The sequence below is a fragment of the Sciurus vulgaris genome, assembly GCF_902686455.1.
Source record: "Sciurus vulgaris genome assembly, chromosome: 8".
NCBI classification, from domain to species: domain Eukaryota; kingdom Metazoa; phylum Chordata; class Mammalia; order Rodentia; family Sciuridae; genus Sciurus; species Sciurus vulgaris.
In genome coordinates this window covers 23,102,096-23,115,594 of record NC_136468.1, presented here as the reverse complement: position 1 = coordinate 23,115,594, position 13,499 = coordinate 23,102,096, and the positions used below count along the sequence as shown (strand labels likewise).

Genomic DNA, 13,499 nt, shown 5'->3' with positions numbered 1-13,499 from the left:
ATTAATATTGCTGCTAATTTTCTTGAGTAGAATGCCTTAAAAACAATGTCTTGCAGGTCTTGTGTCTATAAGAATGATCAAGCTGCAAAGGATAATCCAAGTAAAAGTCTGCAGGAAGAAGAACCATGTCCAAGATTCGCCCACCAGCTTGTTTATGATGAGTTACACAAGGTATGCTCACTACATTGACCTGTAAACATTCCGTGGCCTAATCTGAAAAAATCCCCAAATATATCTGTTTTTTAAAGTGGATTTGAATAAAAATTGTGATACATAGCAAATAGTAGCATGTGTATTAAGTATTCAGTATCACTTCTCCCTAAAATTCTGTAGGAGTACAATTATTTTTGCATAGGCTATAATTCTTGGCACTTCTCTTTTGAAAACAGTTAGTGCCTGCTTCTGTACTTGGCTTGCATATATGTAGTCCTGGGTCTGATCCTTAGCTCCACCAAAAAAAAGTAGAGTTTTGAATATTTGGGTAGCTTTATCAATGATATGGAAAGGAGCAGAAATGTAACTTCCTGGTTTGATAGACTTTCCATGGTGTAAGAAGCCATTTTATCTTTATTTTTCTATGTGAATCTCTTTTCCATCATCCTTTTGAAAATCATCTTGTACATAGTTTCTTTAACTATTTCTGCCTTAGAGCATGTAGTTTAGTGACTGGACACAGGTTGTATGGAAATTTACTGACAGAGCCCAATTCTTTCTGTTTAAGCTATAAGTGATTAAAAGTCTGTGCTATAAACTATGGAATCAGCCTAGGTGTCCATCAGTGGATGAATGGATGAAGAAAATGGAATTTTATTCAGCCATTAAGAATAAAATTATGTCATTTGCAGGAAAATGGATGGACTAGAGAATATCATGTTAAGTGAAATAAACCAAATTCAGAAAGTAAAAAAAAAAAGAGAAAAAAAAAAAAGTCTGTGCTATATAGTTTGAGACCCTTAGGTGAAAGATCCATGAGACTGAATAAAAAAAAGCTTCTTAGAGTCCTCCAACTTAAGGGATTAAGTGAATTTCATATATAGAACAGAAATAATATCTCTGTGGTATAATACCATTGAATATAGTGTTTCAAAATTTTAGGTTTCAAAATTTTAGTTTTCAGAATTTTAAAACTGTTGACAGAATAACATTAAAACTGTACTATAATAGTGAAATCATTATTGCTTTCCTTTTACATTTCTTTTTTGGTATTAATTGAATAATGGGATAATGTTTTTAAAGTTATTTTATAAATTATATGTGCCATTTAGCATTTGGTATTTAGGTTAAAGAAAAATAGGATGATAAACTTTTTGTAAGGTTTTTAGTTTTGGTGATTCAATTCATTGTGTATGTCAGTTTTAAAAAATTATTATTTGCTATTTTGATCAACACTTGATTAATTTGATAATGCATATTATTTGTTGTCTTCCACAAATTTGTCTTGGATTAAATTCTTCCCCCACATTTTTCTTCTTTTTTCTTTCTTCTTTTTTTTTTTTTTTAATATTTTTCTATCATGGCTTTTGTTCCATGTCTTCTGCTGTCATTGTAATCATGGTAGTAGAACTTAAAGTAGCCATAGTGCTTTAAAGTAAATGGAAGAACTGGGGATATAGCTCAGTGATAGAACATGCATGAGGCCTGAGTTCAATCCCTAGTTCTAAAAAAAAAAGAAGAAGAGGGCTGGGGATAGAGCGCAGTTGGTAGAGTGCTTGCCTTGCAAGCACAGGGCCCTGGGTTCAATCCCCAGCACCGCAAAAACAAAACAAAAGAAGAAGAAAGAGTGAGCTACAGAAAAGCCTTTGGTAATAATGTAGTGATTTTTTAATTTTTCAAATTTACAGTATTATACACTGCTCCCAAAATGAAGACATTTTACTAGGGTGGCTGCTTTAGTTTCTTGAAATATGTGCATTTTTAAATATCTAGTTTGTTGTGTTTTACCATAGGTTCATTATTTATTTGGTGGAAATCCAGGAAAATCTTGCTCTCCAAAGATGAGACTTGATGACTTCTGGTCACTGAAGTTGTGTAGACCTTCAAAAGATTACTTATTGAGGCACTGCAAGTATCTCATAAGAAAACACAGGTATGAAAATAATTCACTGAAAACTTTTAACATTATTGGTTGTTGGTAGCTAGCTTTGGAGAGGTGACTTTGTCTTTGTAATTCTAACAAGAAAAGTGTGTAGCCAACAGTGATGGTATATACTATAATCCCAGTGAGACTTGGGAGGCTGAGGCTGAAGAATGGCAGGTTTGAGGCTACCTTGAACAACTTAGCGAGCCCCTGTTTCAAAATAAGAAATAAAGAGGGTTGGGGGTGTAAGCTCAGTGGTAGAGTGCTCCTGGGTTCAATCCTCAGTATACCTCCCCTACCTAAAACACAAAAAAAGAAAGAAAAAGGAAATAGCATAAATATTGTTAAGATCATAGTTTTTTCTTTTATTGTAAACAAATGGGATGTGTGTTGTTTCTCTGTTTGTACATGGAGTCAAGGCATACCATTTGTGTAATCATAAATTTACATAGGGTAATGTTGTTTGATTCATTCTGTTATTTTTTTCCCATTCCCCCCACCCCTCCCACCCCTCTTTTCCCTCTATGCAGTCCTTCCTTCCTCCATTCTTACCACCCTCCTTAACCCTAACCCTAAACCTAATCCTAACCCTAACGCTAACCCCTCCCACCCCCCCATTATATGTCCTCATCTGCTTATCAGCGAGATCATTTGTCCTTTAGTTTTTTGAGATTGGCTTATCTCACTTAGTATGATATTCTCCAATTTCATCCATTTGCCTGCAAAATGCCATAATTTTATCATTCTTCATGGTGGAGTAATATTCCATTGAATATATATGCCACGGTTTTTTAATCCATTCATCAGTTGAAGGACATCTAGGTTGGTTCCACAATCTGGCTATAGTGAATTGAGCAGCAATGAACGTTGATGTGGCTGTATCTCTGTAGTATGCTGATTTTAAGTCCTTTGGGTATAGGCCAAAGAGTGGGATAGCTGGGTCAAATGGTGGTTCCATTCCAAGCTTTCTGAGGAATCTCCATATTGCTTTCCAGAGTGGCTGCACTAATTTGCAACCCCACCAGCAATGTATGAGTGTACCTTTTTCCCCACATCCTCTCCAACACCTATTGTTGCTTGTGTTCTTGATAATAGCCATTCTAATTGGGGTGAGATGAAATCTTAGGGTAGTTTTGATTTGCATTTCTCTTATTGCTAGAGATGTTGAACATTTTTTCATGTATCTGTTAATTGCTTGTACATCTTCTGTGAAGTGTCCATTTCCTTAACACATTTGTTGATTGGATTATTTGTATTCTTGGTGTAGAGTTTTTTGAGTTCTTTATATATTTTGAAGTATGAGTGGCAAAGATATTTTCCCACTCTGTAGGCTCTATCTTCACATTACTGATAGTTTCCTTTGTTGAGAGAAAGCTATTTAGTGTGAATCTATCCCAGTTATTGATTCTTGCTTTTATTTCTTGTGCTATGGGAGTCCTGTTAAGGAAGTCTGATCCTAAGCCAACAAGTTGAAGATTTGGACCTACTTTTTCTTCTATAAGACGCAGGGTCTCTAGTCTGATTCCGAGGTCCTTGATCCATTGTGAGTTGAGTTTTGTGCAGGGTGAGAGATAGGAGTTTAATTTCATTCTGTTGCATATGGTTTTCCAGTTTTCCCAGCACCATTTGTTGAAGAGGCTATCTTTTCTCCATTGCATATTTTTGGCCCCTTTGTCTAGTATGAGAAAATTGTATTTATTTGGGTTTGTGTCCATGTCCTCTGTTCTGTACCATTGATCTTCCTGTCTATTTTGGTACCAAACCATGCCGTTTTTGTTACGATTGCTTTGTATTAGAGTTGAAGATCTGGTATTGCGATACCCCCTGCTTCACTCTTTCTACTGAGGATTGCTTTAGCTATTCTGGGTTTCTTATTCTTCCAGATGAATTTCATGATTGCTTGCTCTATTTCTGTAAGATACATCATTGGGATTTTAATTGGAATTGCATTGAATCTGTATAGCATTTCAGGTAGTATGGCCATTTTGACAATATTAATTCTGCCTATCCAAGAACATGGGAGTTCTTTCCATCTTCTAAGGTTTTCTTTAATTTCTTTCTTTAGTGTTCTGCAGTTCTCATTGTAGAGATCTTTCACCTCTTTTGTGAGATTGATTCCCAAGTATTTTATTTTTTTCGATGCTATTGTGAATGGGGTAGTTTTCCTAATTTCTCTTTCTGAAGATTCATCACTTATGTATAAAAATGCATTGGATTTATGAGCATTGATCTTGTAACCTGCTACTTTACTGAATTCACTTTATGAGTTCTAAAAGTTTTCTTGTGGAATTTCCAGGTTCCTCTATATAATCATGTCATCAGTGAACAGGGATAGTTTGAGTTCTTCTTTTCCAATTCGTATCCCTTTAATTTCTTTGGGTTGTCTAATTGCTCTGGCTAGAGTTTCAAGGACGATGTTGAATAGAAGTGGTGAAAGAGAGCATCCCTGCCTTGTTCCAGTTTTTAGGGGGAATGCTTTCAGTTTTCCACCATTTAGAATGATATTGGCCATGGGCTTGGCGTAGATGGCCTTTACAATGTTAAGGAGTGTTCCCACTACCCCAATTTTTTCTACTGTTTTGAGCATGAAGGGATGCTGTATTTTATCAAATGCTTTTTCTGCATCCATTGAAATAATCATGTGATTCTTAACTTTTAGTCTTGTTGATATGGTGAGTGACATTTATTGGTTTCCGGATGTTGAACCAACCTTGCATCCCTGGGATAAAACCCACTTGATCGTGGTGTACTGTCTTTTTAATATATTTTTGTATGCGATTTGCTAAAATTTTGTTGAGAATTTTTGCATCGATGTTCATTAAGGATATTGGTCTGAAATTTTCTTTCCTCGATGTATCTCTGTCTGGTTTAGGTATCAGGGTGATATTGGCTTCATAGAATGAGTTTGGGAGGGTTCCCTCCTCTTCTATTTCATTGCTTGAAATTGATTTATTTAAGTTGTGTATGTCCTCCTCGTTCAGTTTAGGTAATTCATATGTCTCTAGAAACTCGTTGATGTCTTCGAGGTTTTCTGTTTTGTTAGAGTATAGATTTTCAAAATAGCTTCTAATTATTTTTGTATTTCATTCGCGTCTGTTGTAATATTTCCTTGTTCATTCCGAATTTTAGTAATTTGAGTTTTCTCCCTCTTTCTCTTTGTTAGTGTGGCTAAGGGTTCATCAATTTTGTTTATTTTTTCAAAGAACCAACTATTTATTTTGTTAATTTTTCTGATTGTTTCTTTTGTTTCAATTTCGTTGATTTCGGCTCTGATTTTAACTATTTCCTGTCTTCTACTACTTTTGGTGTTGGTCTGCTCTTCTTTTTCTAGGGCTTTGTGCTGAGTGTTAAGTCGTTTATTTGTTCATTTCTACTTCTTTTGTTGAATGCGCCCCATGAAATAAATCTTCCTCTCAGTACTGCTTTCATAGTGTCCCAGAGATTTTGATATGATGTGTCTTTATTCTCGTTTACTTCTAAGAATTTTTTAATTTCCCTCCTGATGTCTTCTGTTATCCATTCATCATATAATAGTGTATTACTTAATCTCCAGGTGTTGGAGAAGTTTCTGTTTTTTGTTCTGTCATTTATTTCTAATTTCAATCCATATAATCTGATAGAGTACAAGGTAGTATCTTTATCTTCTTGTATTTGCTAACAGTAGCTTTGTGGCATAAAATATGATCTATTTTAGAGAATGATCCATGTGCTGCTGAGAAGAAAGTGTATTCACTCTTGGTTGGATGGTATATTCTGTATATGTCGGTTAAGTCTAAATTGTTGATTGTGTTATTGAGATCTATGGTTTCTTTATTCAGTTTTTGTTTGGAAGATCTATCCAGTGGTGAAAGAGGTGTGTTAAAATCGCCTAGTATTATTGTGTTGTGGTCTATTTGATTTCTGGAATTGAGAAGGATTTGTTTGACGTACATGGATGAGCCAATGTTCGGGGCATAGATATTTATGATTGTTATGTCTTGCTGATTTATGCTTCCCTTAAGCAGTATGTAATGTCCTTCTTTATCCCTTCTGACTAGTTTTGGCTTGAAGTCCACATTATCTGAAATGAGGATAGATACTCCAGCTTTTTTGGTGTGTCCATGTGAATGGTATGTTTTTTCCCATCCTTTCACCTTTAGTCTATGGGTATGTCTTTCTATGAGATGAGTCTCTTGCAGGCAGCATATTGTTGTATTTTTCTTTTTAATCCAATCTGCCATTCTATGTCTTTTGATTGATGAGTTCAGGCTATTAACATTCAGGGTTATTATTGTGATATGATTTGTATTCCCAGTCATTTGACTCATTTTTGTTTTTTGACATGATTTGGTTTCTCCTTTGTTTGGCTATTCCTTTAGGCTAGTTCCTCCTGTTGCTGATTTGCATCGTTGTTTTTCATCTCTTCCTCATGGAATATTTTGCTGAGAATGTTCTGTAATGCCGGCTTTCTTTTTGTAAATTCCTTTAGCTTTTGTTTATCATGGAAGGATCTTATTTCGTCGTCAAATCTGAAAGTAAGTTTTGCTGGGTATAAGATTCTTGGTTGGCATCTGTTTTCTTTCAGGGCTTGGTAAATGTTGTTCCAGGCCCTTCTAGCTTTTAGGGTCTGGATTAAAAAATCTGCTGATATTCTTATTGGTTTTCCCTGAATGTAATTTGATTCTTTTCTCTTGCGGCCTTTAAAATTCTGTCTTTCTTTTGTATGTTAGGTATTTTCATTATAATGTGCCTTGGTGTGGGTCTGTTGTAATTTTGTATATTTGGAGTCCTATAAGCCTCTTGTACTTGATTTTCCATTCATTCTTCAGATTTGGGAAATTTTCTGATATTATTTCATTGAATAGATTGTTCATTTCTTTGGTTTGTTTCTCTAAGCCTTCCTCAATCCCAATAATTCTTAAATTTGACCTTTTCATGATATCCCATAGTTCTTGTAGATTCTGTTCATGATTTCTTACCATCTTCTCTGTTTGGTCAACTTTGTTTTCAAGATTAAATATTTTGTCTTCAATGTCTGAGGTTCTGTCTTCCAGGTATTCTATCCTATTGGTTATGCTTTCTATGGAGTTTTTAACTTGGTTTATTGTTTCTTTCATTTCAAGAATTTCTGTTTGTTTGGTTTTTTTTCAGTATCTCTCTTTATTGAAATGATCTCTTGCTTCCCGTATTTGCTCTTTTAACTGTTGATTGGTGTGATCATTTACACCTGCATTTGCTCTTTCATCTCCTCCTTCAATGCCTGCATTTGCTCTTTCATCTCCTTGTTTGCCTCCCTGATTGTTTTAATTATGTACATTCTGAACTCCCTTTCTGACATTTCTTCTGCTGTGCTGTCATTGGGTTTTATTGATATAGTATCTAGGTTTGTTTGGGACATTTTCTTCCCTTGTTTTCTCATATTGGTCAGATGTCAGTGGGACTCTGAGATATTGCAGATTTCCTCTATTGGTTTATAGTGTCCCTGTAGATTTCCAGTTTATTACTTCCCCACCTTCAGTAGCCTGAAGTCTTGGAGGAACTTGATAATGCAGTGCTTCCGAAGAAAGCTGCCCCTAGCCCGCTACTGGTTCCAGGGCTTGGAGCTGGCTCTGTGCCGAAAGGCTCTCACTGGGCGGTCTGCTCCGAGAAGCTGGCCGTGAAAGGAGCCTGCCGCTGGAGAGTGCGGGGCCGCCTGGAGAAGTCTCTGGCTGCCCTGCCCTGGTCCCAGAGGGTACCTGCGGGTCGGAGCTCTCCGCTGGCTCCGGGACTTGTGGCTGTCTCTGTGTAGAAAGGCTCTCACTGGGCAGTGGGCTCCGAGAAGCTAGCGTTTAAAGGCGCCTCCCGCCGGAGGGAGCAGAGCTGCTTGGGGAAGTCCCTGGCTGCCCCGTCCTGGTCCCTGAAGCTGCCTGCAGACCGGCGCTTGCTGCTGACTCCAGAACTTGGAGCTGGTTCTGTGCAGAAAGGCTCTCACTGGGGGGCCTGCTCCGAGAAGCTGGCCGTGTGAGGGGAGCCCACCGCCGAAGGGAGCAGGGCTACCTGGGGAAGACTCTAGCTGCCCTGTCCTGCTCTGATAAGCCGCCCCTATTCAGGCCTGCCGCCCAGGCTGAGCTTCATCCGGTGGGGGAGACTTACCCCGTGGCTCTATTTTAGTCCGAGTCTCTCAATGCCTTCGCTTCTTGAGTCCTGAGTTCTGGAGCAACAGGAGATGCAGTCACCCTCTAGTCCGCCATCTTGGATCGCCCCCATATTGTTTTGTAGATGTTTATTTTTTGCTTTTCTCACAAAGGAAGATACAAAATGCTAAAAGTATTTTAATACAGAGAAAATGAAATTCTGTGAATGTTACAATAATAGAAAAATATTTCTGTAAAGATGATGTGCCTTGGAATAACTCAAGCCCTAACTACTACAAATCAGATCTGCTTTAGATTATTGACATATGCCTGACCTGTTCATAACTCTTTTCATAGTGAATGTGGTGGTATAGTAGATTAAATAATATCTTTATAGTTTGATTTTTCATAGTACAACTTTAAAATATGTTTATAGTTTTCTTTACCAATTACATTTTGGTTTGTTTTAATTGTCAGTTTTTTTTCTTTTTCCTTTTAAAAATGTTTCAGGGACTGGGTACAGAGGCACATGCCCATCATCCCAGTGAGTCAGACTCCTGTCTGAGGCCAGATGACTGCAAGTTCAAAGTCAGCCTGAGCAACTTATCACTGCCCTAAGCAATAGTAATACCCTGTCTCAAACAATAAAAAGGGCTGGGGACGTGGCTCAGTGGTAGAGTATTTGCCAAGATTGCATAAAGCCCTGAGTTTGACTCCCAGCACACAAAATAATATTGGTATTCATAATAATACTTTCTTTGGATAGGTAAAATGACAGTTTATGGTGCAAATATGTTAAGACTGTCTAGTTAAGACAAAAAATGAGCCAGATGCAATGGCTTATGTCTGTAATCCCAGTGACTTGGGTACTGAGGCAGGAGGATCCTAAGTTCGAGACTAGTTTCATCAGTTTGATGAAACCCTAAGCAACTTAGTGAGACCCTGTCTCAAAATAAAAATTAAAAAGGGCTGGGGATGTGGCTCGGGAGTTAAACACCTCTGGGTTTAATCACCAGTAACCCCACCCCACCAAAAAAAAAAAAAAAAAAAAAAAGACATAAAGTGAGTGAAAGTGGATAAAAATATATTTTAAAACAAATCATTTAAACATTTAAATATATGATGAAAGATTACCAAATCTCATGTGAGAATAATTGATTCTTAAAGTAATTGAAGTTAAAAGGAGGAAGTTTATGATTAGAAACATCAGCCTTGGAAATTTGCGACTATGGGAAAAGAAATGTGTTACCTAATCTCAGAACTTAAACCAGAAAAAACCCTTAAAGGAGAATTTAAGAATATATAAAGACTGTATCCATTCATATAAACTATTTTCAACTAAAGTAACAATAGTAGCATAAAAATATGAAGCATAGTATTTTTCTGTTTATGATTGCTTTTTGCCTGCATTCTGATAGCTAGTGTCTAAATGAAAAAGGACTAGATCTTGATGGACTTGGACAGATCTTTTATTAATTTTAAGTAGTCTATCTGGACTTCTCTGGAGATCACTTCGCGCTCATTTGTAGAATGACGAAAGCAACCACATAAGTGTCTCTGTAAGCATCAATAAAACTATTTATTTAAAAAATATTTAACAACTGTGTTACTAGACTTTGTCCTAGACTTTGTGGATTTACCAGTAAAGAAAAAGAAATTTTCTGCCTTCAAATGTCCATTCTTATAAATGAAGGTTAACAGTTTTTATATAATAAGTACTATGAAAAACAAAACAAAACAGGTTAAGAGCTATTGTTTGTACAGGTGAGAGAGCTGGAAATGTTTTTTGTTGTTGTTGTTTTGTACTAGGGATTGAACCCAGAGGTGCTTTACCCCCTGAGCTACATTCCCAGCCCATTTTATGTTTTATTTTGAGACAGTCTTGCTAAGTTGCTGAGGCTGACCTCAAACTTGTAATCCTCCTGTCTCAGCCTCTAGGTCACTGGGATTATAGGCATGCATCACTGTACCTGGCTTGGAGATGCAATTTTAAATAAGATTATTCAGGTAAATCTTACAGCAAAAATGACTTTTTGTTTGCTTGCTTCTACTCAGAGACTTAATGGATATGAGGGAATGTGTTGTGTAGATATTTAGGGGGAGATGTTCTAGAAAGGCAAGGCTCTGAGGTAAAAAATGTACCTGAATCATTTGAGGAGTATAATAAAAAGGATAGTGTGATAGAAGTGGAATGAGTGTGGTGATTATGGCAGAGGAAGTCAGAGGGACACCGGAAGGGAACTTGCTGAGAAGGGCCTTTGGCGCCTTCTCAGCATTTGAACAGTGAGGCCCAAGGAGACTAGGACAGTTCTACCCACCAGGAGCTGCAATAGTAAGTCTTTGTACTTTTCTCTGTTGCTTTGTCTTCTGTTGTTTACGTGACTTTGCTTTCTCTGAGTTTCAGGATCTGGAAAGAGAGAGAGTGAGTTAGAATCCACCATTTCATGACTTCTATTTACTGCCCTCTCTATTTGCCTTTTACATGTGCTTATATATCTCACCTCTTGATTCTTGGGAAAGGATTCCTTGGAGAGAGTGGCCCTGTTGGGAAGAATTCTGCCAAGCCACTTTATAAACGGTTGATCAAGCTTGAGATAATTGATAGGCTTAGGTGCCAAAGCCTTGGTTTAATCTGTTGTAAATAAAATGTAATATGACCTCTGCCTGAAGGACTCTCATCTAAGGACCAGCAGCCTGGCTGTCACTGTCAGGGTATTACCTGGTACATGAGAGTTGTAATATTTTGCTATTCTTTGTCCCTTACCTCACATACAGATAGCTTGTCACAGAGATTGTCATTAGCCTGAACCCTCCTGGGAAAGGCTGTTCATCATTTTCTTTAAGCAGAGCAAATTATATGAATTTTCTTTTGTCTATAACATTTTGAACAGCATGTCAACTTATTAGAAATAAAATACATAATTAAAGCATATATGATTATACTTTGATAAAAGGACATTATCTTATTTAAATAGACCCCAATAGTTGTGTCCTCTCCAACCCTCCCAGTACATGGATTAAACCTGGGATGCTCTACACTGAGCTACCTCCCCAGCCCTTTTATTTTTTATTTTGAGACAGGGTTTCCCTAAGTTGTCCAGGCTGGTCTCAAACTTGAAATCCGTCTGCCTCAGCCTCTCAAGTAACTGGGATTAAAGGTATGTGCCATCATGCCCAGCTACATCTTTCTTTTTTAAAAAGAACAGTCAGTTCTCTTGTTTAGGATGCCCAAAGCCCTGGGTTCAATCCCCAGTGTTTATCTGTCTGTCTGCCCTGGGTTCAGTCCCCAGTGTGTGTTTCTCTCTCTCTCTCTCTCAATCCCCAGTGTGTTTCTCTCTCTCTTTCACACACACACACACACAAAGAGCAAAAGAACTCTTTTCCTTTGTAGTTTTTGAATCAGATATACCTGTGTTTTATTCTGTTTCTGCTACTTACTAGCTCTTATCCTTCCCAGATTCATTTTGGAGACCTCAGTTTCTTATTTATTTAAAAATTTGAAAACTATTTTGCCATCATAGTTATTTTGAGGATAAATGATGTGATATGTGTAAAATACCCCATATAGTGTCTAACACATTGCAAATGCTTGGTAAGTGGTTGGTGCAGTTGTTCTGTTACTCTTATCATCAATGACTGAAACATGGAAATTCTCATTAAAAATATCAGACGTTAATGATACTTATTAAAAGAGACCATATTCATTTCAGTGTCCAGTGTATTTGTTAAGCACCTCCATGGGAAAATATATTCTACAAATCTAAGCAAGTAGATTTTATATATACTTATTTTTGATGAAAAGCATTGAGCTTTTTTGGAGTTCTGTTATGTAAAATATTTGACACAGACAGACACTTTTATAGTTGACTTGATTCTCAGTTGTAGTTTTAATGCAAGGGTAGGAAGTATTCTTATGTATTCTCTAGCACCACAACTGCTTATGGCCACCTGGCATTGCCATTGCATCTCCAAGGACTCTACATCTACACTATCTGCATGGTAATATTGTTACTCAGGAATCTCAGACTCAAGTTTTTTTAAAATATTAAGAATAACTTATCTGTACACAGTGTATTTTATTCTGGTCTTAAAAGACATTTCTTTTGTTTTCTTATAACTCAAGATAATTTTTATTCTATTTGTATTTTCTAGGTTTGAAGAAAAGGCCCAAATGGACCCCCTTAGTGCTCTGAAATATTTACAAAATGATCTTTATATAACTGTAGATCACTCAGATCCAGAAGAGACAAAAGAGGTAAGGAAAGATGGTAATGACCTTCAGGAATTTGGTGTGTTTTAAAGTGTCTTTCTAACTTGAATGTGGAAAATGAAAATATGATACAAGCTTAAAAATGATACAGAGCAGGTAAAATAAAAATTGAACAGGCATATTTTCATTTGATAAAATTCAGGTTACACAGGAAACCCTTAATCCATTCAGAAAAGAATTCTCATGTATAAAATTTTTAACTTAGACATTAGTTTTGTTTTTCAGGAAGAAAACAAAGTTTTAGGTTTTCCATAGTCCCATGATTGTTTTGCGTAAGTATTATGTAATAGTTTGATACAAACTCTTCTGTTGATACTCAAGATCACTCAAGAGTAAAAAAAGTTGAGTTTGGTGGGAGTGGCATCCTTGCTGTCTTAATGTTTATTATTTGAATGTTGTAGCAGTATAGCTTGACTGTAGGTTACTCCATTCATCAGTAGTTCCTAAGCCTGAGAAACAATAGCTGACCATGAGTATGAAGTTTTTTGTTAAATGGGATAAAACAACTGTTTCTGAACGGTTCACATTCTTAAGGGCATATTTGCCCATCCATTGCGTGAATGTGCCTGCAGTGACTTGCATGGTTTTCAGCCTTTCTTCCCACTAAATTCTGAGATTCCTGTTGTCATTTTTCTCTCTCTACCAGCCACCCTTACTCATCTAGTAACATCTGAACTGCATCCCATTTTGCCTTTCTTCTCTTAGAATTGGTGCTGATGATATGTAGTTCTCTTCTTTACATACATTTCCCTTTTAACTGTTGCTTTGCTTTGGCTTTGTAATAGCAATATCAAACAGTGGTTTTCCTTCCTCAGCATCAATACAGGTGGTTTCATATTTAATGTCAAATCCCTTTCATGCACCAGGTTCATTGTACTTTTAAATCAGTAGAACCTGCCATGTCCTCAACACCAAGACAAAGAGAGATTCTTTCATGGTATCCTGCTGTGAAAATAAATCCTATTGCTCTCACTCAGTATTGGTTACTACCCTTCACTAGGTAGAGCAGAACACACTTTAGAACCCTATGTAGGGACAGTTAATTTGTCTTTTCTTGAGA

General features: G+C 36.8%; 1 protein-coding gene and 1 long non-coding RNA gene across 9 annotated transcripts in view; one reads left to right on the top strand and one right to left on the bottom strand.

Annotated features, from left to right (window-relative positions):
• Positions 1-13,499, top strand: part of MKLN1 (muskelin 1) — a 322,083-nt gene that overhangs the window by 286,111 nt on the left and 22,473 nt on the right. For all 8 annotated transcript variants that reach the window (XM_079150174.1, XM_079150175.1, XM_079150170.1 and 5 more), the window contains 3 exons: positions 57-171; positions 1,947-2,086; positions 12,322-12,424. In XM_079150174.1, the coding sequence (XP_079006300.1) occupies positions 57-171; positions 1,947-2,086; positions 12,322-12,424 (358 nt within the window). The remainder of the gene's footprint in view (positions 1-56; positions 172-1,946; positions 2,087-12,321; positions 12,425-13,499) is intronic.
• LOC306667537 overlaps positions 1-13,499 on the bottom strand; it is a 146,278-nt gene that overhangs the window by 120,795 nt on the left and 11,984 nt on the right. The gene's annotated exons all lie outside the window — the stretch shown is intronic.